At 42.5% G+C, this 27,912-nt stretch overlaps 1 protein-coding gene across 1 annotated transcript in view; it reads left to right on the forward strand.

The window, feature by feature from the left end:
• Positions 1 to 27,912, forward strand: part of LOC311100142 (protein unc-13 homolog B-like) — a 125,431-nt gene that overhangs the window by 25,500 nt on the left and 72,019 nt on the right. The window contains exons 3-8 of the mRNA XM_084140921.1: positions 10,192 to 10,291; positions 15,989 to 16,106; positions 16,340 to 16,463; positions 17,770 to 17,843; positions 19,797 to 19,842; positions 26,556 to 26,769. Of these exons, the coding sequence (XP_083997047.1) occupies positions 10,192 to 10,291; positions 15,989 to 16,106; positions 16,340 to 16,463; positions 17,770 to 17,843; positions 19,797 to 19,842; positions 26,556 to 26,769 (676 nt within the window). The remainder of the gene's footprint in view (positions 1 to 10,191; positions 10,292 to 15,988; positions 16,107 to 16,339; positions 16,464 to 17,769; positions 17,844 to 19,796; positions 19,843 to 26,555; positions 26,770 to 27,912) is intronic.

The raw sequence follows: 27,912 nt of genomic DNA on the forward strand, positions 1-27,912 counted from the left end.
CGAGACAATAAGAAGACACAGTGGCAGAATAAATTCAACCACACCTTTCTTTCATCACAAAACCGGAGAGCAACCTCTGTCTGGTGAAGTCCACAAAGCATATTGCAAGTAACAAACAGTTACATGACCTACAACATGGTCACGCAAGTTAATGTTTCTGACATTTTCGGACTACTAAACAACTATTGATTTAGAACCATGGAGAGTTACTGCAAGTCTCAAAGAAAACAGGAGCTGCCTCCACTATTCCAGCACCATTTCAACTTCAACATTTCAACATCATCAAATCACCTATGCTTAGTCTAATACAGTGACAATTAAAAGATACTAAAAACAATTTAGTCCAATCAACGTAAGCTAAATTTGATTTGGCTGTCCATGGTTCTGATTTCTCTCTCTCTCTCTGTGTGTGTGTGTGTGCGCAAGTAAAAAAAACATGTTGAGTCACCCTACTTGTAGAGAAACGCCAATGCCATCCTCCTCTCTTTCATGTTGATTAAACGATCCTATGTCATGTTGACAAAGGGGCACAATGTATGAATTTATGGTTGAATAAGAATCGCCGTTAAAATCATTGGCCAGTAAGGAGAATTAAATAAAACCAAATTCCTATCTCCAGCCATAGCTAATGTAGGAAAGGGACAATTTATTTCCGAATGAATCTAATTGTTTTTCTGGGTGTGGGTGTGGGTGAGAGAGAGAGTTATTATACAATGTAGAAAATAGTAAAAAATAAAGAAAAACACTTGAATGACTAGGTGTGTCCAAACTTTTCACTGGTACTGTTTATATACATTTATGTGATAGAAACCACATTTGGAAAAGAGACCTAGGTCTCAATGTCTTCCCTGTCAAAATAAAGGTTAAATACAAAAATAGCTAGCTAGCTAGACACCGGAGGACAACAACACAAGGAGATGCAACAATTCACCTTTTGCACTTGATGTGATGTGACTGGTGTGAAGCCAAATCCATCTGGCTTCCCTTGACACTTTTTTGGGGTACACCTGAACCATTAACATATGAACTCACTCAGTTTAGCTCAATGCTGATTTAATTTAATTTAATACTTTTTTCATCGGGAGGCCAAATGCTCGCTGGCTTCCCTTGCATTCAATGCGACGGGCGGCAACAATGTCATACTCAGACAGCATCAGATAGATAGATGGGCTACAGAGACAGAGGGCCGCTGTTTCGCTTGCTCGGATGCTTTCTCCGGTGAGATACAGTGCATTCAGCCTCTTGCGAATTGAAAGAACATTTGGAAACAGAGAGATTATTTTATTTTTTTCTTGGTCCGTTTTTTGGGGGAAGCCTGGCTTCCCTTAGCATTCATAGATAGACGCCACTGCTGGTCAGATCAGTGCTGGCTAAATCCAAATCCCCATGCCCTCTCTACTGTTTGCCCTCACTCCTATCTCATAAGCCCCATGATTTGTGTTCCTGGCTAGCAGCAGTAGTGCTATAAAGTCACTGCTTACCTTATCATGGGATCTCCCAGTGTGTTGTCACTCACACACCTTAGGTTCCCACTTGTCTTAGCGAATGATAGGATCCCAGATTCCCCAGAAAAATCCACTCAAACTATCACTTGCATCATCATCATGATGCGTAGTGACAATTTGCTTCTTGAAAGTCCATAATCTTAACTTGACTGCTGACATGCAAAACATTTTGGGACTGTATCAACAGTGGACAAATGGAAAAAAATACCAAAATATAGTTTTCCTTTAACCTCCAACTGAGGCAAGCAGTTGTTTGATTCACATTGTCTTGAAAATGGTTTAAGTGTCTCTAATTTCTCTGTGACGTGTGTAGCCCTGGTTGAAGGCCAAGGAGATAAACGAGCAGTATCCATCTGGCCCTCCTCCACCTGACATCAGCCCACAGAGCAAATATTTCAGCCACCACACTCAGAACAGCAGAGCTAAAGAAAGCCTGTTTAGTGTTCTACATTGTTCTGTGTGCCTGTGTGTTTACAAGGACGGTTTATTCAGTTCTGTTGTAGCTGAAATAACCATGGCTTGATTTGCAAGCCCTGATCTGTGAAAGGTGCTTTGTGACCTTTTGCTGAGGTGGCATAAGTCACTTTTTAGTTGCAGATAAAACATGGATGCATGTATGCAAGCAGACACACACACACACACATATCCACGCACACGCATATCCCTTTTAATGTTTTGGTCTCTGGTCATGTGTAGTGCTTTTACCACACATTAAAAATGACCTTGAATTGGCCTGAGATCTTTGCGTGGACTTGCATCATGTTGCATCTGTATTACCTTGAAACTGGCAAATGGTCATTTTTTCCCGCTGGTTCTGGAGCTCAGAGTGGAGACTTGAAATGAGGCTGTGTGGTTAATTTCAAATGTGCATGCACTGATGATTTCCTGGAGGTATCAACAGGGTTATAGTCATCTGACTGAATGGAATGTAACTGTTTTGTGGTGGTCACTGTGGGTAGGGGAAAGTGTAGTGGTGAGTTTGACCATATTGGACTCTGTGATACAGACTATGACTTGCTGGTGTGGGAGCACAGCGTGTGGTCAATCACGATTCATGGAATCATCTAGAGAAATAACCATGTTTTACCATTTCAAAGAGCGAGGCACAACCTTGCGCGCACCTCCAGCCCTGGGCGGGACATACAGAAGACTCCATTTGGTTCCCACCGCCCTCAAGGCTGAAAGTGGTTAAAACTGGACCTGATATTGTGAATGTAATTGTATGAGTTTTATTGCCATGTTTGGATTATTTTCATTGCTCATAAAGAGCTGCACGTTTTGGTATGACGCACTGTTTTGTATGTGTTGTAGAATTCCCTTTTTAGAGAGAACGGTTGGGCTGACCGCTTATCAGATGGGTACATTCCTGGTGTCCTGTCGTAACATTGACATTTAGGAAAGTGAAAATTAGATGAGAATCTAGGTGTAATGTTAATTCAGGTTGGGGATGTTGAGCCCTGTTCCTGTTGGAGTAAAAGGACTGAGTATCCTCTGGTTCATTGAGAACTTGTTTGAAAGCTCCATGTGTGTAGATACACACATTTAGACTTTTTCTCTAAGTGGTTTTTCTCTAAGTCTTATTGTGATAGACATTTACTCTGTTTTATTTTGTATCATGTATTCCATGTACACTGCTATTGTTTGAGTGTTAATTCATTCGGGACTAATAAACCTATTAGTTGATTTGAGTAAATGCATTCCTCGCATACAGAGTAACTCTTTGATTGACTAAGTCGCTCTGGATAAGAGCGTCTGCTAAATGACGTAAATGTAAATGTATATGTTCATAATTGTGTATTGGTAAATCCTAAATTGTAGAATTAATTGCAATTTGCATATATGCTTTTGTGCTTTTGGGTTCCACCTTTACAGCCATGCTTTTACTTGACTCAATTAGTTAATACTAGAACACTAGTTGTTTAGGATTAGCTCATTGCCTCTAGTCTCTTAATAATTGCATGACGGTGCAACAGACACGTACAATTGCCTTACCCTGGTGATGCAACGGTTAGTGACCTTGCTAGAGCCGTCAGAGACGCACAGGCCCTATTGCATTTAGATACACAAGACTATGGAGTCCGATTTGATACATTTTAGATTATTATTCAACAATTTTAACCCAACTACAAATGGATGGTGTAAAATAGATGCACTGTATGGTACAGTAAGGTAGGCTACTTCTGAGGCAGCATTTGCATAAGCAAAATGTTTTGACTTTGGATAGTTTTTCCATTGCAAATTAATCTAACTGGTTGGGCTTGACATGAATTGGCCCAGAATACAAATATACACATACATTTGATTGTTAGTGCTACTTGCAAATACTTACCCACCACTTACATTGTACACTATTCATAAAACACAACTACCCAGGTGTCTCCTGTGACAGAGGAATATGTCTTCTAACCAATACAATATTGATGAGAGGTCCAAATTGTAAATGTCAGCCTTCCAACCATCCGTGTTTTTCGGACTAATTTATTGGAAAACTGATGATGCGTCAATAATATGAGTTGGAGCGACAGACCGAGGGGCTCGGTGAACTCCTAAAGTATGGCTCAGTAACCTGGACAGATCTTCTCTGTCTACTTTCAGAGTGTGGGTACTGATCAAAGTCCGCAATAATTTCATGCTCAAAGCTGGACAGATGCTGTTTGATGGTGGGTCCACCCGACAAGCCAAGCGCGCTCTCTGTGTGCGTGCATGTGTGTGTGTGTTATGAAAGCGGGTGGCTGTTTCCTTCTGGTAAGATGCTATCAGTCCTTTGTGCAAGGTGGGAGAGCTCTTTCAGAGAGAGACCACAATCACTAAGTGGCTTTGATCTAATCCAGGACTCCTCCTTCTCCTCTTATCTTTGAACTTGTATTCATGAGAAGCAGCAAGTGTGGTCCAAGACGAGGCATGGGGCATCTAATTAGTAAGGGGGAGATGGGGAGTGTCTCTAGATCATGGTCGTAATGTAATGGCTGTATTGCTGACTGACTGGCCTCCTGAGACTCTAATTAGACCTGTTTCTTCTCAACCCAGAGCCCTAGGCCTGGCTGTTTAACCAATGTCCCCGCTGGGGACCTATGCTGAGTGTATAAAACATTTAAGAACACCTTCCTAATATTGAGTTGCACACCCTTGTGCCCTCGGGCATGGACTCTACAAGGTGTCGAAAGCGTTCCACAGGGATACTGGCCCATGTTTACTCCAATGCTTCCCACATTTGTGTCAAGTTGGCTGGATGTCCTTTGGGTGGTGGACCATTCTTGATACACATGTTGAGCGTGAAAAACCATGCAGCGTTACAGTTCTTGACACACTCAAACCAGTGCGCCTGGCACCTACTACCATACCCTGTTCATTGACACTTACATTTTTTGTCTTTCCCATTCACCCTCTGAATGGCACACATACACAATTTACATTTTTACATTTTTGTCATTTAGCAGACGCTCTTATCCAGAGCGACTTACTGTTTGTGAGTGCATACATTTTTCATGCTGGCCCCCCGTGGGAAACGAACCCACAACCCAGGCGTTGCACGCGCCATGCTCTACCAACTGAGCTACAGGGGACTACAATCAATGTCTCAATTGTCTCAAGGCTTAAAAATCCTTAATTAACCCGTCTCCTCCCCTTCATCTACACAAATGGAAGTGGATTTAACAAGTGACATCAATAAGGGATCATAGCTTTCACCTGATCAGTCTGTCATGGAAAGAGCAGGTGTTCCTAATGTTTTGTACACTCAGTGTATATCTTACAGCAGGTTTCAATATAGCTAGACCTCTGGGACTAACAACATACTGCGTTATTCAGTTAGTGTCAATCAATGCATTGTTTCTGTCTCTGTGGAATGTGGTATGTCTATGGTTCACATTGCTGCCCTACACAGTCTCATTGTGTACTAGCTATGTTGACTGATCTGAAGTTTTGTTGCGCTTGTGTCCATGGCTAAATAAATGTTTCTGTTTGCCACTGTGAAGACCTGTGTAAACAGGTGGAGAGGCATTGGGAAGTCAAGTGACCAGCTGGTGACCATGTATCTTTTCCCAGGTTGTATACCCACTGCCCTATATAAAGGTGTGTGTGTGTGTGTTCACTTTAGATTCACAGAAATCTCAGGTCGTGCATGGCGCACGTATATAGAAAACAGAGCACGCTCTCCACTTTCCTCCAGTATTATTTTAGCTAACGGGAAAAGAACAAGCAAAAACTCTTTACAGAAATGTTGTAGCAGCCTACACCTAAACATTAGCGATCTGACATGCTGCATCAGTCTGATCAACTGTAGCCTACCTCTGCGCCCTGTCCCATCTGGCCAGGGGAAACGAAGCGGTAACGTTATGTATTTATAGCCCAAGCCAATTTATTTGTGTTAAGAGAAAATGTGAGTATGATCAAATTTGGTTTATATTCAAACTTCAGTTGGCTAAGCTAACTAGGCCTTTTTTAATCTGAAATGATTGACTGGAATTAATCAAATCAACAATTAGTGATGACATAGACTAGACTGTGTTAATGCACCTGTAACTTTTTAATTACAGATGTAGCCTATATTGGCCTACATGATACAACCCCCTGTCAACCCTGTTAGTCCTATTGTCTAATCGCATTTGTCTCTGTCTGTAACAGAATCCCCCTGTTATTCTAGTTTTAAAATACACTGAATGTACATAACATCAACATTCCTATTATTGGGTTACACCCCTCCCGGGTCATGGACTCTGCAAGGTCGAAAGCGTTCCACAGGGATGCTGGCCCATGTTGACTCCAATGCTGTCAAGTTGGCTAGATGTCCTTTGGGTGGTGGACCATTCTTGATACACACGGGAAACTGTTGAGCGTGAAAAACCCAGCAGTGTTGCAGTTCTTGACACAAACTGGTGCGCCTGGCAGCTACTACCAAAGGCACTTAAATCGTTTGTCTTGCCCATTCACCCTCTGAATGGCACACATACACAATCCATGTTTCAAGGCTTAAAAATCCTTCATTAACCTGTCTCCTCCCCTTCATCTACACTGATTTGAAGTGGATTTAACAAGTGACAAAAATAAGGGATCATAGCATTCACCTGGTCATGGAAAGAGCAGGTGTTCATAATGTTGTGTACAACTCTGTGTATAGTTCATATGAACAAGTACATGGTTGCTGCAGTTTGACAGGGTTTTCATCCTCCCTATAGGGCCAGGAGTTTAAAACTACTGTATGTTACCTGATTTTAGAAAAACACTGTTCACATCATAGCCCATATAAAATTGTTTTGCAACTAATTGATCACTAGCTATGTCATACCTACACAGATATTGACTTTAAGGTCTGAAAGGCTATTTCCCGGAAAATAGTTGTTTACATGCAGATGTGCCATGACTTGTGGGTCTCTTAATTAAACAACAGGGGGGAGCAGAAAAATCTATTTTACTGGCGTGAGATACTCCTATTCATTTCTCCGAAACCTGGGCGTGGAGCAGAGGCTTGCGCTGTTAGAGCTCTGGTTCTGTTTTCAAGATTTCGACGTGCAACTCGAGCTTGACAGCAGTGATCCACTATACGGATAGCCATGCTAGCTTCACCCTCATGTCGGGGCTAACAAGATAGGTAGTGCTAGGTATCAACAGCCAATCCAGTAAGGGCTCGAAACTACAGTTGTGGTCAAAAGTTTTGAGAATGACACAAGTATTGGTCTTCACAAAGTTTGCTGCTTCAGTGTTTTTAGATATTTTTGTCAGATGTTACTATTGTATACTGAAGTATAATTACAAGCATTCCATAAGTGTCAAAGGCTTGTATTGACAATTACATTAAGTTTATGCAAAGAGTCAATATTTACAGTGTTGACCCTTCTTTTTCAAGACCTCTGCAATCCACCCTGGCATGCTGTCAATTAACTTCTGGGCCACATCCTAACTGATGGCAGTCCATTCTTGCATAATCAATGCTTGGAGTTTGTCAGAATTTGTGGGTTTTTGTTTGTCCACCTGCCTCTTGAGGATTCTCAATGGGATTAAGGTCTGGCCATGGAGTTTCCTGGCCATGGACCCAAAATGTCGATGTTTTGTTCCCCGAGCCACTTAGTTATCACTTCTGCCTTATGGCAAGGTGCTCCATCATGCTGGAAAAGGCATTGTTCGTCACCAAACTGTTCTTGGATGGTTGGGAGAAGTTGCTCTCGGAGGATGTGTTGGTAAAATTATTTATTCATGGCTGTGTTCTTAGGCATAATTGTGAGTGAGCCCACTCCCTTGGCTGAGAAGCAACCCCACACATGAATGGTATCATGTTGGAATGACAAAGGACTGATGGTAGCGCTCACCTTGTCTTCTCCGGACAAGGTGTTTTCCGGATGCCCCAAACAATTGGAAAGGGGATTCATCAGAGAAAATGACTTTACCCCAGTCCTCAGCAGTCCAATCCCTGTACCTTTTGCAGAATATCAGTCTGTCCCTGATGTTTTTCCTGGAGAGAAGTGGCTTCCTCGCTGCCCTTCTTGACACCAGGCCATCCTCCAAAAGTCTTTGCCTCACTGTGCGTGCAGATGCACTCACACCTGCCTGCTGCCATTCCTGAGCAAGCTCTGCACTGGTGGTGCCCCGATTCCGCAGCTGAATCAACTTTAGGAGACGGTCCTGGCACTTGCTGGACTTTCTTGGGTGCCCTGAAGCCTTCACAACAATTGAACCTCTCCTTGAAGTTATTGATGATCCGATAAATGGTTGATTTAGGTGCAATCTTACTTGCAGCAATATCCTTGCCTTTGAAGCCCTTTTTGTGCAAAGCAATGATGACGGCACGTGTTTCCTTGCAGGTAACCATGGTTAACAGAGGAAGAACAATGATTTCAAGCACCACCCTCCTTTTAAAGCTTCCAGTCTGTTATTCTAACTCAATCAGCATGACAGAGTGATCTCCAGCCTTGTCCTCGTCAACACTCTCACCTGTGTTTTAACGAGAGAATCACTGATATGATGTCAGCTGATCCTTTTGTGGCAGGGCTGAAATTTCATGGCAAAGAGGGACTTTGCAATTAATTGCAATTCATCTGATCACTCTTCATAACATTCTGGAGTATATGCAAATTGCCATCATAAAAACTGAGGCAGCAGACTTTGTGAAAATTAATATTTGTGTCATTCTCAAAACTTTTGACCACGACTGTAGAGTGAGCTTTGATTGGTCAAAAGCAACGCGATGTCACTGAGTATGTGACAAAAGTTCAGCTTTCTTCAACTTTGGTCCCGCCCTGTTCGTTTCCTCGTCCAAGCTCACATCAACCAACGGTCCCCCGCCCACTTCGCTTCCCTTCATTGAAAATTAATGGAGCTCTGTTGTTTCATCACCCCCAACGTGCTAGATGGATTTCTGCCATGAGAACAATAGGGTAAAGTGGCTTGCGCTCTGCTCGCCCTGACCAAAATGTACGCTTCCAGTGTAGCAGGAAAACAATGACAGATTTTGCGACATCCCAGTGTAGCTTTGTTAGGCTACTGGAAATCTTTGCAGTTAGGTCGTTTTTTTTTTGTTTCCTAATGGGACAACCACAGAGCAGGCTCAATTTGCCCGGCTGCCATAAATAGTCAGTCTTTCACTTAAACAGTGGGGATGAACCAGAAAGATGAGTTTAAGTTAGGCCTACTGGAATTTGTTGTTTTTAGTAATAAATAATTCACCTGGGGCAACTTGAGAGCAGGCTAAATTTGCCCGACTGCTCAGTTCACTTACCCCAGGCAATAGGCCAACCCTTAAGGCCCCTGCTACAACTAGGTTCCAGAGTTTTTTTTTTTTAAACCTGGTTACGATCAGGATAAAAAAATTGTACCCACCACTCTGTAACCTGTGGTGCCACCTCTTCCACTACAATACATATGAAATGGTTTGCCACTACCTGCTTCACAGTGCTGCCTTTGAAATATGTTTAGAAATCAAACCATGGTCTTTTAACCTTGGTCTTTAAATTGATGGTATGAGAGATGACAGAGACCTTTTCTGCTGTAGAAGCAGGTCTCGCCTGTCTCTGCATCTTGTAGGCCTACTGTACTAGCCTATGTCTCAGTGTCAGAGGTGAAATGGTGGTCATGTCCAGAGCTATGTTAGGGTGGCTGCTCTGCAGTGCGGGAATCACATCAGCCAGGAGAGAGGATGGATGGCTAGGCTATATCTGCTGCCTGCTTGGCTGTGTGGCACTCATCTGTAGTGAGATTACCAGGGTCAGTGCGTTGGGCTGGGTGCAGGGCGTGGGGGGAAGTGATGGGGAAACTGACTTATTTGCTTTGACTCTCACCAATGTCGCTGACCGTCCTTTACAGTCACACAAAGCCAAAGTGAAGCTGCTGGCCAAGCTAGCATTACTGCTGCTATACAGGCCCTAAGTCCGATCTCTGGTCAATCATGTTACTATCCATGTTTCATCCCATCATTGCCACGTCTGCCACCACGGTTGTCTTTCTTACCTGCACACAGAAGCTCTCCTTCTGGCAAATAATTTGATGTCATGCAGATTACTGCTGATGTCCTATAAAGACAAAGTCATATGGATACTTTGTCTCCTACGTGTACACAGTAATCTACTCTTTCTCTTTTGTCCTTTCAACATGACAATCTGCCCTTATTGTGTGGTGAGCATAAGTACTGTTAGTACGAGTATTATATATCAGTACCTCTTCCCACCATTACCTCTTTTCTCTTCTTTCTGTGTTGCAGATAAGTTCAATAGCTATGTGACGCTGAAGGTGCAGAATGTCAAGAGCACCTCCATTACCGTGCGAGGGGACCAGCCATGCTGGGAGCAGGACTTCATGTTGTAAGTGACCAGTAACCACACACTTCTTAGACCTCTCTATTACTGTCCTATGCACTCAGTCTTTGTTTATTTGGATCCCCATTAGCTTTTGCAGCAGCAGCAGCTTCTCTTCCTGAGGTCCACAAAACACGACAAGTAACGGAACACTGATACGCTGATAGACAGGACAGTCACACACATTTTATATACAATGATATACAAACAATACAACTACAAAAGAATACAAACAAAACAACAACACAAATAATGCGCGTTTGTGTGTGTCCCCGCCGCTCCATGAGATGTTTAATAAATAAATAAAATTACAAGTAATTTTGCTGTTTGCTTGAGTAATTGGAGATGGAAGGGAGTTCCATGCGATCATGGCTCTGTAAAATACTGTGCTTTTTCGTGAATTTGGGGACTGTGAAGAGACCCTGGTGGCATGTGCTGTGGGATATGTATGGGTGTCTGAGCTGAATGTTATTTGATTATGCAGACAATCTGGAATTTTCATCACAGTAATATTTCTCATAAAAACTAGGAGAGATGCAGGTAGTCTTTTGTCAACCCTCAACCAGGAAAGACTGGCAGACATGTTGTTGATGTTAGTTCTGTATGTGCAGTTAAGGGCAAGGTATGCTGCTCTGTTTTGAGCCAGCTGCAGCTTTGCTAGGTCTTTCTTTGCTGCACTTTACCATGTTACTGGACAGTAATCAAGGTGGGACAAGAAGACCAGAGCCTGAACAACTAGTACAGTTTATTTTTGTGTCAAAAACGTAGAACATATTTTTATAACAGACATACCCCTTCCCATCTTCTCATCAACTTTGTCAATATATCTTGACCATGATAATTGACCATCAAATGTTAGTGCCTGCAGAAAGTATCCATACCCCTTGACTTCTTCCACATTTTGTTGTGTTACAGCCTGAATTCAAAATGGATTAAATATATTTTTGTCTCACCCATCTACACACAATACCCCATAATGAGAAAGTGAAAACATGTTTTGTGGAACTTTTGCAAATATATTCAAAATGAAATACAGAAATATCTAGTTTATGTAAGTAATCACACCCCTGAGTCAATACATCTTAGAAACACCTTTCTGGGTAAGTCTCTAAGAGCTTTGCACACCTGGATTGCACAATATTTGCACATTTATTCAAAAAAAAAAAATTCAAGCTCTGTCGAAGTGGTTGTTAATCATTGCTAGACAACTATAGATTTTGAAGCAGATTTAAGTCAAAACCGTAACTAGGCCACTCAGGAACGTTCAATGACGTCTTGGTAAGCAACTTCAGTGTGTATTTGACCTTGTGTTTTAGGTTATTGTCCTGCTGAAAGGTGAATTTGTCTCCCAGTGTCTGTTGGAAAGCTGACTGAACCAGGTTTTCCTCTAGGATTTTGCCTGTGCTTAGCTCTATTACGTTTATTTTTTATCCAAAACACTATGTCCATCACCTGACGCAGCCACCAACATGCTTGAAAATATGAAGAGTGGTACTCAGTGATGTGTTGTTGGATTTGCCCAAAAAATTACGCTTTGTTCATTTCTTTGCCAAATTATTTTCACTTGTACTTTAGTGCCTTATTGCAAACAGGCTGCATGTTTTGGAATCTTTTTATTCTGTACAGGCTTCCTTTTCACTCTGTCATTTAGGTTAATATTGTGGAGTAACTAGTCTTTGTGGTTGAATCTGTTTGAAATTCACTGCTCGACTGAGGGATCTTACAATTATCTGAATGTGTGGGGAAAAGAGATGAGGTAGTCATAAAAAAATACTATTAATGCACACAGAGTGAGTCCATGCAACGTATTATGTGACTTGTTAAGCAAATGTTTCTTCCTGAACTTATTTATGCTTACCATAACATTTACATTTAAGTCATTTAGGGGTTGAATACTTATTTACTCAAGACATTTCAGCTTTTCATGTTTAATTTATGTGTAAACATTAAAAAATATATATTATTCCACTTTGACAATATGGGGTATTGTGTGTAGGCCAGTGACACAAAATCTCAATTTAATCAATTTTAAATTCAGGCTGTAACACAACAAATTGTGGAAAAGTCAAGGGGTGTGAATACTTTCTGAATGCACTGTATACGTAGGAGTTTAGCTTCCTCAACTTGCTCAATGGTCAAAACCTTTATGCAAAACTCCAGTTGAGTTTTAGGTCTTAGAGAATGTTTTCAACCAAATACAATGGTTTTAGTTTTAGATGTATTTAAGACCAGTTTATTATTAATCACCCATGCTGATATTGACTGTAACTCCTTATTTAGAATTTCAGTGAGCTCACTGGCTTGGTGTGCTGACATGTAGAGTGTGGAATCATCCGCATACATATTCATTCTAGCTTTGTGTAAGACCAGTGGCAAATAATTTGTAAAAATAGAGCGTAACGGCCCAAGGATCTACCCTGAGGGACACCACACTGTACATATCTGATGTTAGAGAAGCTTCCATTGAAGAACTATCTGGGTTCTATTGGATAAATAACTATCCAACCATGTGAGTTTCTTCAATAGCAATTTATGATCAATAAAATCAAACATCAATAACATACTTTTGTATATATAGTGTATGTGGACACCCCTTCAAATTTGTGGCTTCAGCTATTTCAGCTACACCCGTTGCTGACAGGTATATAAAATCCAGCACACAGCCATACATTCGCCATAGACCGACATTGGCAGTAAGATGGCTTTACTGAAGATCTCAGTGACTTTCAACGTGACACTGTCATAGGATGCCACCTTTCCAACAAGTCAGTTTGTCAAAGTTCTGCCCTGCTAGAGCTGCCCAGCGAACACCTTTGGGATGAATTGGAACGCCGACTGCGAGCCAGGCCTAATCGCCCAAGATCAGATCCCGATCTCTCTAATGCTCTTGTGGCTGAATGGAAGCAAGTCCCTTCCCAGAAGATTGGACCAACTCCATATTATTGGCCATGATTTTGAAATGAGATGTTCGACGAGCAGGTGTCCACATACTTTTGGTAATGTAGTGTATGTTGTATAAGCCACAACACACCTGCTGTGTGTGGAGTATAGAATACCGGTAGTCTGTCTGAAGGCTTTGTAAGTGTCAAGTGTCACGGTTTTCATACAGTGTCAACATAGAATCAGGTTGGTTTTGTTTCTATGAGGATCAGAGAGGGACGATGAAGGGAGGGTCGATGGCTCTGAGCTCAACAGACTTATTGTGACAGTACAGTATATCCTCCATGCTCAGTCACTAACACCTTTATTTGATTAAGGCTGATTGGCTTTTGGAATTATGCAGCAGACACAACCACCTGAGTACTCTTCCACACAGACAGGTGAGAGCAGGGCAGCTAGTGTGCCACTGGTGCAAATGCTCTGTAGCTACATTTCAGGTTTATGATTTTCAGTTTAATACGTGACAGCAGGCCACAGTAGGGGATTTCCAGGAATGTTTTGTCCCCGTTATTGCCTGCCAGGTGGGTTGTTGTTTCAGGAAAGGTAGCTAACCTGTTTTCACAGCTATTCACTTCCTCATGGTTACTCATTTCATTTCCTCTTTTCAGTGTTCCGTATGTAGGCTGTGCTGTTTTTAGCTCTAGGCTTACTCCTGTGTGTGCGCATCTGTGTAACGCCTGTATGCTATTGTTATATTTTTCCACATCTGTCACAAGGATGTTGCTGAGTGTAAATGCTCGGTCTGTAGTACTGTTCATGAAACACAATGTGTTAGCTTAGCACATCACTCTGCATTGTTGCCATCAAACACACACAGGCCCCTTGACAAGAGCACCACCTGTTACTCCTCCTATGTAAATCATGTTTATCACATTTCTAACTGGAAGTCCTATACCAATGAACAGGACATTGGCATGGCATACATTCTATCTATTGTAGGAAAAGTCTCAAGTTTACTGTTAACTTGAAACTGGCTACTGGATTTCTTTCTTCTCCAATGATGTGTTTCCTTGCCAGAAAGCTGTAGCCTGTTGGTTCTGTGGGTCAACCTTTATGTAACAGATTCTGTAATTGATATTGATCACATACTGTATAATTGACTCACAGAGTACTTAAGTGGATGGATGCACCTTTCTCCTCTTAATGAGATAGCAGATTGCCAAATGGTCTTTTGGTTTGTCAGGCCAGGCTTCTGTTTCTATACTAGCCTGAGGGCCTTGGAGACTAGAGTCCAGTCCAGACTACAATTTCCTTGTGAGATAATGGCCATCCCCACCAAGAGACAGGCTCAGGCCACCAGGGTTGACAGAAAACAGAAAACATGTAGTGACAGCTATGGATCGATATGTACACCGTACACCCCAACTCACCTTATTTCTAGGGCTGTTTCCATAGCTCCTGTGCTATGCTGCTCAGTCATTATAGACAGGATCTTGTTCTTTAGGGGTACAAATACAACGCTGAGAGTGTTTTGTGTCCACTGTATGCTAGAGCTTAGCCTATGTAATGTTTAAGAGCCTACATGGGATTGTCTCATTGTACTGGTGGCTTATGTTTACACTGACTGTGATGGTGTTGTCTTTGATTGTGTTGTTTCTCACTGTTTCCGCGACAGGGTGCTCCAGGAAGGGACATAGAGGAGAGCCTTAATGTTTCTGTGCTTGAATGAAGCCTCAAAACAAACCCATCTGTCTCCTTGGCAACCAATCAGTTAGTCAATACTCCATCCTACCCCTGCTTTTGGAGTGTCTTTTAGAAAGTAATGGGAAAAATAATAAATGCAGTAGAATACATGGTGTGTTCTGTGTAGTGCTTATTTTCCAGTGTTCTTTTCCAAAGCCTGTTGGGGTCCCTGTGCTGCGGGAGCCTGTTCATTCCCGTCTCACTCCACAAACAATGGGAAGCTCAAATGAAACATTAATGGATTTCTGAATGCTGCTTTCACAGAAGAGTGGGTCCAGGGGTTCTTTAATTTGTGTTTCTATGATGCAGAAAGATAGAGCTCAAAGTGAAGTCAGTGTGTGGTTGATCAAAAAGAGTCTTGGTTTAATATTTTGAAATAAATGTTCAAAATGGTCTGCTCATTCTTTATATTTGTTTTATAGAAGTATATTGGTATGACCAATACCCTATATGACCGTAAGCAGTTTATGCAAGTACATGTTTGCATTCACTGTGGCCACGTAAGAGCCTAAGAGATGTGAAGGTGATTGGTCTACTCATTACAGCAATAGTGTTGTCATCATTTGGTACATCACCTTTAGTGTGAGTGGTTTAGAATATCTTTGTTTGCACCTGGGCTCACTCTTCCTGCCACCTTTACTGAGGGCAGTGCACTTTTGATAACTATCTCTTCTCTCATCTTCCTTTTGAAGTGCCGCAAATGCAAATGAGATGAAATCATGAGCAATGATCGCTTTCAAGTGAGATGCTCTTTTGTCTGCAAGCTGTATTTGCATCCTTTTGAATGGTACATGAAGGATGGAAGGAATGACGACATCTGACATGATGCATAGGCCTAATCAAAGACCAAAAGGGATCAGTGAGCAGCCAGACAGTGCTTATCCCTAGTTTCTGTTGTCATAATTATTTGTATTTCATGGAGGTCACTCAATACATAGTGAATGAAACCATTGTACATTTTATTAGACAATCACTGTCTTTCTACTGATCTCTGTCTCTCTATTCAACTGTGAGTCTGTATTGAATGAGAGTTGATTATGACCCCCTCTCCTTTATTGCCTCTCTCTCCTGTTTCTCCAGTGAGATCAACCGTTTGGACCTGGGCCTCATTGTGGAGGTGTGGAACAAAGGCCTTATCTGGGACACAATGCTGGGGACTGCCTGGATCCCCCTCAAGTGCATCTGCCAGTCAGAGGAGGTGAGAGGGGCAGATGATACACTCATACAAAGTTATACACCACCAACACAACTGGCCAAAACATTTAGAGCACACACATCCAGCTCCAATGTTAAAAACCAACATTTACAACACACTGTTCAAATTTTATGTAAAACATGAACAGAGTAGGTTGGGCACTGGTTCACCTTCCAGTTAGTTTCATCTGGTCTCTCTGTCTATGTCTTCTGACCTGGCCCTTTGTCTTCCCTCAGGAAGGATCAGGGGAGTGGATCTTCCTGAATGCTGAGGTTCTGATGAAGGCTGATGAGATCTACGGTACCAAGAACCCAACACCCCACCAAGTTCTGCTGGACACGCGCTTTGAGCTGCCCTTCGGTAAAATGTTATATTGATCACCATCTTTCTGTTGGGCACTAACTTCCCATAGGATATCTATTTTATATCATATGTTATCTCTTTAAATGTCTTTGTTGCTTCTGTACTGTACACCAGGGTCCATGGTCCATCAAACTGTCTACAGTTACAGTAGCTACAGTTGGTATGATGTATGATGCTGAAATGTTATAGGTCTGTTTTTGTAGATGGGACATGTATAGGGCACAGTACAGTAATGATTATACAGTAGTATCCTTCTCCAGTGACCTGTGCTTTAACGTACGTCACCACACCTGATATTGATTGGCTGAAATCCCAGCAGGTTGTGTAGCGAGCCTTTTGAATGCAGCCGCTCTCATCTCTTCACTGAGAGGGAACAGTTATGTAATTTACGCATCACTTTCTACATCGCTGTCCCTTAACTTTGCCAGTATTGGGGTCGGTGTGCTTCAAGCCCCCAAGATCAGTAAGTTAAAAGTGTGTGTCTGTGAGAGGGGCTAGAGCAGCAGGTGTTTAAGGGCAGGCCTTTGAAGGTAGCGGTAGGGAAGGGAGGCTGTGTGTTTGTCTGGGTTCTGTGTACCACTGATCCCATTAATTCACCAGGACAGGGGTTTGGTTTCATATGCCTTTGAAGCCCTGGCATTTGTGTTCAACTCTCTTTAATGTCTAGTGTTTCCCCTTTTTTGAAATGTTTTTTTTATTTTTATTGCTGTATATTGAATATGGGGGAATGATAATATAGGGTAAATGTTAAATTAATATAGGGGAAACACTCTTTAATGTCCAGTGTCTCTGTAAAGGATCATGGGCCATCAGGGCACAGGGAGGGAGAGGGGGTCTGCTCTAACAGACCATTGGTTTGGTAGGATGCATCAATGCATCATTTACCTGTCTGCACATTATTGTCAGTTGTTGGGCTAGTAATGTCGTTAAGGTTTGCACTGTTTTGCAATCTCTAGAAGTCCAGTGCTCTGCACTTCTTATGTCTCTGTGAAGTTTTGTCCCTGTCGGGACTAACGTCATTGTCTTGTGCTCTTCTGGGTATTCATTTGCGTCTCCGTCATGACAAACATTACTACAGTGGAGCCCTGTCATTCATGGTCCCTGTCCCCCAACAGTACAGTTTGAGAGCATAGCCAACTATTTTTAATGTCCCTTTTCTAAGTGGCTCATTATATATTTAAAGGGCCATGAATATATAATAGCAGCTCAGTGTATGTTGGAGAGTGGATGGGATGTTATGGGGTAGGGCAGGATGCAGCTCACCAGTTATCCCACTCTGTGCGTGTGCACCCCTCTCTACCAGACATCCCAGAAGACGAGGCACAGTACTGGACCGGCAAGCTGGATCACATCAACACTATGAGGATCCATGATGAGGTAAGGCCTACCCAACATGCTAGGGCGCTATTTCACCAGGAAGATATATGTCAAAAATGTACAGTGGGGAAAAAAAATATTTAGTCAGCCACGAATTGTGCAAGTTCTCCCACGTAAAAAGATGAGAGAGGCCTGTAATTTTCATCATAGGTACACGTCAACTATGACAGACAAATTGAGATTTTTTTTCTCCAGAAAATCATATTGTAGGATTTTTAATGAATTTATTTGCAAATTATGGTGGAAAATAAGTATTTGGTCACCTACAAACAAGCAAGATTTCTGGCTCTCACAGACCTGTAACTTCTTCTTTAAGAGGCTCCTCTGTCCTCCACTCGTTACCTGTATTAATGGCACCTGTTTGAACTTGTTATCAGTATAAAAGACACCTATCCACAACCTCAAACAGTCACACTCAACTCCACTATGGCCAAGACCAAAGAGCTGTCAAAGGACACCAGAAACAAAATTGTAGACCTGCACCAGGCTGGGAAGACTGAATCTGCAATAGGTAAGCAGCTTGGTTTGAAGAAATCAAAATGATCAAAAATCCCAGAACCACACGGGGGGACCTAGTGAATGACCTGCAGAGAGCTGGGACCAAAGTAACAAAGCCTACCATCAGTAACACACTACGCCGCCAGGGACTCAAATCCTGCAGTGCCAGACGTGTCCCCCTGCTTAAGCCAATACATGTCCAGGCCCGTCTGAAGATTGCTAGAGTGCATTTGGATGATCCAGAAGAGGATTGGGAGAATGTCATATGGTCAGATGAAACCAAAATAGAACTTTTTGGTAAAAACTCAACTCATCGTGTTTAGAGGACAAAGAATGCTGAGTTGCATCCAAAGAACACCATACCTACTGTGAAGCATGGGGGTGGAAACATCATGCTTTGGGGCTGTTTTTCTGCAAAGGGACCAGGACGACTGATCCGTGTAAAGGAAAGAATGAATGGGGCCATGTATCGTGAGAGTGGCTTCGTAAGAAGCATTTCAAGGTCCTGGAGTGGCCTAGCCAGTCTCCAGATCTCAACCCCATAGAAAATCTTTGGAGGGAGTTGAAAGTCTGTGTTGCCCAGCGACAGCCCCAAAACATCACTGCTCTAGAGGAGATCTGCATGGAGGAATGGGCCAAAATACCAGCAACAGTGTATGAAAACCTTGTAAAGACTTACAGAAAACGTTTGACCTGTGTCATTGCCAACAAAGGGTATATAACAAAGTATTGAGTAACTTTTGTTATTTACCAAATACTTATTTTCCACCATAATTTGCAAATAAATTCATTAAAAATCCTACAATGTGATTTTCTGGAGAATTTCTTTTCTCATTTTGTCTGTCATAGTTGACGTGTACCTATGATGAAAATTACAGGCCTCTCTCATCTTTTTAAGTGGGAGAACTTGCACAATTGGTGGCTGACTAAATACTTTTTTTCCCCACTGTAGTAAAAAATTCTACCTACTAATATTTCAAGCAATAAAGCAGTAATGTATTTACTAAAATACCCTCTCTATGTTTGCATATTGTAAAGTTCCCAGTACAATGCGGTTGAATGTCACCTTATCTCTGTATTACACTTGGCTCTTTGCGTTCACTAGCACACAGTAAAATACATGGAAAAGGAAGAAGGGGCTAACTCTGTGTTCATTTGACATTTTCCTCACCACGCTTTTTGCATATCACAGAAAACACTGGTTAGGTACAGTATTGACGTGTGTGTGTTTATCACGGTTTGCTGTGCTCTGAAGTGATAATGTAGATAGTAGGCCTAACTATAACTATTGCATGCAGTGGCATTGAAGTCATGGTGGTGATAACAATATTATTACAAATGCAGGAGTTTGAGAGTGGTGCTGGTGGTGATGATGATGCTTTGTTGTTGTGGATTATGAAGGTCAGAGGTCACAATTCTTGTTTTCTCCTTTCCTCTCTCCGGTACACTCTGCAGGATGAGGTCCAGAGACGCCTCATTCCGCCCGCTGCCTCCCAATGCTGTGAGTGGGATTGACTTCCACTCCATAATATCCCACTAGATGGAGCTCTCTCATCAGCCCTGTTTCCCTCTGGCTTCCATTAGTTTGGGCTTTTTAAGTTATTTATTTCCTTGTCCTATTCCTGTTATGTGTGAATCTCCAAACCCAGAGTTGACATCAAGTAAGCCTTTTATCCAATCTTAATTTTCAAGAACAGTCACTACTTATGCAAAGTTATGAAGAATGTCAACTCAGGGATGCCACGTTCACGCATGTCTACTAGTGTTGTCTCTGTTTGTCCACTGTGTATGTTATGGTCATAATTCCCCCACCCAAGTCAGGCACTGTTTTTGCATACCCTCCACTACCTCTCACTTTACTTCTCTGCCAACACCCTCACCAGGCAACTATTTCGGATGGACTGACACACTGAGTATGTAAAACACAGTATTTTTCTGATGAATTCTAAACCTTCCCAAAGCTTCACCTTGGCCAATCCTTAATGCTTTGTGCATGTTTTCCAGCACCAACAATAATCGCTACAGCCAGGGGAAATATCCCCCAGCCCCCCCTCATCGCGCTACACCTCATGTCATCTGAGTTTCATCACCTATATCAATTTCCCCACAGGACATGGAAACGCATATGGTTATTATTACTACCTCCATGTTAACATAACTGGACAATAGCAGTTAGGCTCAGATCTATGTTTTTGTAGTCAGCGAGTGACCTTGATAAAGCATAGTGGCAGTTCATGACTTCCTGAACAGATGTCTCCCGATTGGCGCAGTTCGAATCCAGGCTCTGTCGTAGCCGGCCGCGAACGGGAGACCCATGGGGCGGCGCACAATTGGCCCAGCGTCGTCCAGGGTAGGGGAGGGAATGGCCGGCAGGGATGTAGCTCAATTGGTAGAGCATGGCGTTTGCAACGCCAGGGTTGTGGGTTCGATTCCCACGGGGGGCCAGTATGAAAAAATAATAATGTATGCACTCACTAACTGTAAGTCGCTCTGGATAAGAGCGTCTGCTAAATGACTAAACATTTTAATGTAAAAATGTAAATGTCCGTGAGATGCAACCGCATCATCACACAGACAGGGGGCACTGTTTGCCAGCCTGTGTTCAGGTGTCACCTTGACAACTTGTTTTCCCCTCCCATTTTTAGAGATATCAAAACATCAGTTTGTCCTGAGCTATCTATCTATCTCACTTATCAGTCTGGAGCAATACGGCCCATGTCCCCTTAAGCAGGCCAGTCAGCTCAGGGTCAGCACTGCAATCCAAAGGACCTGTCTGATGCCAAAATTGAGTCTGGGTCACTAAGGAGAGAGAATTACCTTATGTCAACATTGCAATTGAGTTCCTTAACTCATTCATTTTGGAATATCCCTTTTTGACTGGAGTGTCTATTTTTGGCTGTATTTAAAGCTGGAATCGTTAATTGAAAGAATAAAACGGTCACCCGCCTGTGTTTTGGTAAAAAGCTAAGGATGGGGCTAGAGAAATGTAACCACTCTCAAATCCATAGACAGAGCTATGTATGCAAGGACTGACCATCCATTATATCAAAATTATAGTTTTAACCATGTTTTGAGGATATGCTTACTTTGTTTACAAGCGTTGGAGTATAACAAGCGTATATTTTGGGGTTCTGATGTGGTACTAAAATGTAATGTAAATGTACGACAGTTGAGGCATTTATAAGTTATATTCTTCAAGAATATACACTGCCTTCGGAAAGTATTCAGACCCCTTGACTTTTTCCACATTTTGTTACGTTACTGCCTTATTCTAAAATTGATTTAAAAAACAACATCCTCAGCAATCTACACACAATACCCAATAATGACAAAGCGAAAACAGGTTTTTAGACATTTTTGCACATTTATAAAATATTTAAAACATTTATTCAGACCCTTTGGTATGAGACTCGAAATTGAGCTCAGGTGCATCCTGTTTCCATTGATCATCCTTGAGATGTTTCTACAACTTGATTGGACATGATTTGGAAAGGCACACCCCTGTCTATAGTGGGGAGAACAAGTATTTGATACACTGCCGATTTTGCAGGTTTTCCTACTTACAAAGCATGTAGAGGTCTGTAATTTTTATCATAGGTACACTTCAACTGTGAGAGACATAATCTAAAACAAAAATCCAGAAAATCACATTTGTATGATTTTTAAGTAATTAATTTGCATTTTATTGCATGACATAAGTATTTGATACATCAGAAAAGCAGAACTTAATATTTGGTACAGAAACCTTTGTTTGCAATTACAGAGATCATACGTTTCCTGTAGGTCTTGACCAGGTTTGCACACACTGCAGCAGAGATTTTGGCCCACTCCTCCATACAGACCTTCTCCAGATCCTTCAGGTTTCGGGGCTGTCACTGGGCAATACGGACTTCAAAGATTTTCTATTGGGTTCAGGTCTGGAGACTGGCTAGGCCACTCCAGGACCTTGATGCTTCTTACGGAGCCACTCCTTAGTTGTCCTGGCTGTGTGTTTCGGGTCGTTGTCATGCTGGAAGACGCAGCCACGACCCATCTTCAATGCTCTTACTGAGGGAAGGAGGATGTTGGCCAAGATCTCGCGATACATGGCCCCATCCATCCACCCCTCAATACGGTGCAGTCGTCCTGTCCCCTTTGCAGAATAGCATCCCCAAAGAATGATGTTTCCACCTCCATGCTTCACGGTTGGGATGGTGTTCTTGGGGTTGTACTCATCCTTCTTCTTCCTCCAAACACGGCGAGTGGAGTTTAGACCAAAAAGCTATATTTTTGTCTCATCAGACCACATGACATTCTTCCATTCCTCCTCTGGATCATCCAGATGGTCATTGGCAAACTTCAGACGGGCCTGGACATGCTCTGGCTTGAGCAGGGGGACCTTGCGTGCGCTGCAGGATTTTAATCCATGACGGCGTAGTGTGTTACTAATGGTTTTCTTTGAGACTGTGGTCCCAGCTCTCTCCAGGTCATTGACCAGGTCCTGCCGTGTAGTTCTGGACTGATCCCTCAGCTTCCTCGTGATCATTGATGCCCCACAAGGTGAGATCTTGCATGGAGCCCCAGACCGAGGCTGATTGACCGTCATCTTGAACTTCTTCCATTTTCTAATAATTGCGCCAACAGTTGTTGCCTTCTCACCAAGCTGCTTGCCTGTTGTCCTGTAGCCCATCCCAGCCTTGTACAGGTCTACAATTTTATCCCTGATGTCCTTACACAGCTCTCTGGTCTTGGCCATTGTGGAGAGGTTGGAGTCTGTTTGATTGAGTGTGTGGACAGGTGTCTTTTATACAGTTAACGAGTTCAAACAGGTGCAGTTAATACAGGTAATGAGTGGAGAACAGAAGGGCTTCTTAAAGAAAAACTAACAGGTCTGTGAGAGCCGGAATTCTTACTGGTTGGTAGGTGATCAAATACTTATGTCATGCAATAAAATGAAAATTAATTACTTTAAAATCATACAATGTGATTTTCTGGATTTTTGTTTTATATTCCGTCTCTCACAGTTGAATTACAGACTTCTACATGCTTTGTAAGTAGGAAAACCTGCAAAATCGACATTGTATCAAATACTTGTTCTCCCCACTGTACAGTGAGGGAAAAAAGTATTTGATCCCCTGCTGATTTTGTACGTTTGCCCTTTGACAAAGAAATGATCAGTCTATAATTTTAATGGTAGGTTTATTTGAACAGGGAGAGACAGAATAACAACAAAATAATCCAGAAAAACGCATGTCAAAAATGTTATAGATTGATTTGCATTTTAATGAGGGAAATAAGTATTTGACCCCCTCTCAATCAGAAAGATTTCTGGCTCCCAGGTGTCTTTTATACAGGTAACGAGCTGAGATTAGGAGCACACTTAAAGGGAGTGCTCCTAATCTCAGCTTGTTACCTGTATAAAAGACACCTGTCCACAGAAGCAATCAATCAATCAGATTCCAAACTCTCCACCATGGCCAAGACCAAAGAGCTCTCCAAGGATGTCAGGGACAAGATTGTAGACCTACACAAGGCTGGAATGGGCTACAAGACCATCGCCAAGCAGCTTGGTGAGAAGGTTACAACAGTTGGTGCGATTATTCGCAAATGGAAGAAACACAAAAGAACTGTCAATCTCCCTCGGCCTTGGGCACCATGCAAGATCTCACCTCGTGGAGTTGCAATGATCATGAGAACGGTGAGGAATCAGCCCAGAACTACACGGGAGGATCTTGTCAATGATCTCAAGACAGCTGGGACCATAGTCACCAAGAAAACAATTGGTAACACACTACGCCGTGAAGGACTGAAATCCTGCAGCGCCCGCAAGGTCCCCCTGCTCAAGAAAGCACATATACAGGCCCGTCTGAAGTTTGCTAATTAACATCTGAATGATTCAGAGGAGAACTGGGTGAAAGTGTTGTGGTCAGATGAGACCAAAATCGAGCTCTTTGGCATTAATTCAACTCGCCGTGTTTGGAGGAGGAGGAATGCTGCCTATGACCCCAAGAACACCATCCCCACCGTCAAACATGGAGGTGGAAACATTATGCTTTGGGGGTGTTTTTCTGCTAAGGGGACAGGACAACTTCACCACATCAAAGGGACGATGGATGGCGCCATGTACCGTCAAATCTTGGGTGAGAACCTCCTTCCCTCAGCCAGGGCATTGAAAATGGGTCGTGGATGGGTATTCCAGCATGACAATGACCCAAAACACACGGCCAAGGCAACAAAGGAGTGGCTCAAGAAGAAGCATATTAAGGTCCTGGAGCGGCCTAGCCAGTCTCCAGACCTTAATCCCATAGAAAATCTGTGGAGGGAGCTGAAGGTTCGAGTTGCCAAACATCAGGCTCAAAACCTTAATGACTTGGAGAAGATCTGCAAAGACGAGTGGGACAAAATCCCTCCTGAGATGTGTGCAAACCTAGTGGCCAACTACAAGAAAGATCTGACCTCTGTGATTGCCAACAAGGGTTTTGCCACCAAGTACTAAGTAATGTTTTGCAGAGGGGTCAAATACTTATTTCCCTCATTAAAATGCAAATCAATTTATAACATTTTTGACATGTGTTTTTCTGGATTTTTTTGTTGTTATTCTGTCTCTCACTGTTCAAATAAACCAACCATTAAAATTAGAGACTGATCATGTCTTTGTCAGTGGGCAAACGTACAAAATCAGCAGGGGATCAAAAACTTTTTTCCCTCACTGTATAAGGTCCCACACTTGACAGTGCATGTCAGAGCAAAAACCAAGCCATGAGGTCAAAGGAATTGTCCGTAGACCTCCGAGACAGGATTGTGTCGAGGCACAGATCTCGGGAAGGGTACCAAAAAATTTCTGCAGCATTGAAGGTCCCCAAGAACATCGTGGCCTCCATCATTCTTAAATGGAAGAAGTTTGGAACCACCAAGACTCTTCCTAGAGCTGGCCGCCCGGCCAAACTGAGCAATCGGGGGAGAAGGGCCTTGGTCAGGGAGGTGACCAAGAACCCGATGGTCATTCGGACAGAGCTCTAGAGTTCCTCTGTGGAGATGGGAGAACCTTCCAGAAGGACAACCATCTCTGCATCACTCAACCAATCAGGCCTTTATGGTAGAGTGGACAGACGGAAGCCGCTCCTCAGTAAAAGGCACATGACAGCCCACTTGGAGTTTGCCAAAAGGCAACAAGATTCTTTGGTCTGATGAAACCAAGATTGAACTCTTTGCCCTGAATGTTTTCAATGGCAGGGACTGGTTGACTAGTCAGGATCGAGGCATAGATGAACGGAGCAAAGTATAGAGAGATCCTTGATGAAGAGCGCTCTGGAGCAGGTTAAGACCTCAGAGTGGGGCGAAGGTTCACCTTCCAACAGGACAATGACCCTAAGCACACAGCCAAGACAAAGCAGGAGTGTCTTCTGGACAAGTGTCTGAATGTCCTTGAGTGGCCCAGCCAGAGCCCGGACTTGAACCCGATCGAACGGTTCTGGAGAGACCTGAAAATAGCTGTGCAGCAACACTCCCCATCCAACCTGACAGAGCTTGAGAGGATCTGCAGAGAGGAATGGGAGAAATTCCCCAAATACAGGTGTGCCAAGCTTGTAGCTTCATACCCAAGAAGGCTCGAGGCTGTAATCGCTGCCAAAGGTGCTTCAACAAAGTACTGAGTAAAGGGTCTGAATATTTGTGATATTTCCGTTTTTTTAATTTTTTATAAATTAGCAAAAATGTATTTCAAAACAACTGTTTTTGCTTTGTCATTATGGGGAATTGTGTGTAGATTGATGAGAAAAGCTATTTTAATCAATTTTAGAATAAGGCTGTAATGTAACAAAATGTGGAAAAAGTAAACGGGTCTGAAAAGTTTCCGAATGCACTGTAACTTATATAATAAAAAATGGATGAAACAACCAAGGGTTCTATCTTTAATGACCTATACGTTCAGTTTCATCACATTCCCCTTCCCACTGAAGTTAATTTTCTGGTTGTCTTGCATTCAAAAGAGCATGACCCTTGCCCTCCTTACCTCCCTCTTACCTGACCAGTCCTGACCCCAGTGTATATTACCACTTTTTCATATTGTGTAATTCAGAGACTGTATGTATGAGGCAAACATGAATTTTCAATTTGTGAAATGGTGAGCGTAGGTGGGATAGAATGGAGATTCTGTAGTCATTTTAGCAGTTTTTGAGGATGCGGAGGTCTCTAGACGATCTGTGTTGTGGAGCTTGTCCTGTTGCCCCTCTACAGCCCTGGATGACCATGACAGTGCGGTGGACGACCGGGACAGTGACTACCGCAGTGAGACCAGCAACAGCTTGCCCCCGCGCTACCACACCACTGCCCAGCCCAACTCCTCCATGCACCAGTACCCCATGGGCCCCCAGCTCCAGAACCACCTGGATTCCTGCACCGACTCCATGCACAGCTTTGACATGGACTACAGAGACCACCACGGGAGCAGGTAGAGCTTCTGAATAACACCCACAAACATACAGGACATGCCCCTACACAGAATACACAGACACATGTACAATACAATATACATATGCACAAATTCAGCCATAAAAGATTGCACACCTATTCACTTATACTACAGTCACACATATTGACACACAGTGAAGAAGGTCCAGAGTTAAGACATGAATGGAGTTTTTGAAGTGCAGTATCAGGCATTTCTTTTCTGGTGTTGGTTTGTTCGGGTGGCTTGATTTTCACGTAGAAAACCTTTAAATGACCATATTGCAAATAGACCCAGTTAGCTGAGGGCCTGAGGCTTAGCTCTTTTGTTTATTGGAGGGCTTCCCTCTTTCAGACGATTTGGGGACATGCACCCTCCTGGGATACAAACATATTTCTCAAGTAATGTTGGCGGCTTTAAATCTAGTCAGGTTATGTTTATTTGTCACTGACACACCGCATAGGAAGGAGGTAAACAATGTCACCTGCTTGAATAAATAAATAGTTCCCCCTAGGAAGTGATTCTTCAATCTGGTAATGTTGTGCGCAACAGTGCAAGTTAACCCAATAGCTATTGAATCTTTGGTGTTTTGTATATATTTGGATCTATTATAGAATATTTGTGAACATGCAGAGCCTTCAGGAAGTATTCATACCCCTTGACTTATTCTACATTGTGTTGTGTTACAGCCTGAATGCAAAATGGATTACATAGATTTTTCTCTCACACATCTACACACAATAACCCATAATGACAAAGTGAAAACATGTTTTTTGAAATGTTTGCAAATGTATTGAAAATGAAATACAGAGGTATCTCATTTAGATAAGGATACACACCCCTGAGTTAATACATGTCTTCTTGGTAAGCTACTCCAGTGTAGATTTGGCCTTGTGTTTTATGTTATTGTCTTGCTGAAAGGTGAATTAATCTCCCAGTGTCTGTTGGAAAGCAGGCTGATCCAGGTTTGCGTCTTGGATTTTGCCTGTGCTTAGCTCCATTCCGTTTCTTTTTTTTATCCTAAAAAAACTCCACAGTCCTTAACAATTACAAGAATGCCCATAACATGATGCAGCCACCACTATGTTTGAAAATATGGAGACTGGTACTCAGTAATGTGTTCTATTGGATTCCACATTTGGTTAC

The sequence above is a fragment of the Coregonus lavaretus genome (assembly GCF_964263955.1).
Source record: "Coregonus lavaretus genome assembly, chromosome: 24".
NCBI classification, from domain to species: domain Eukaryota; kingdom Metazoa; phylum Chordata; class Actinopteri; order Salmoniformes; family Salmonidae; genus Coregonus; species Coregonus lavaretus.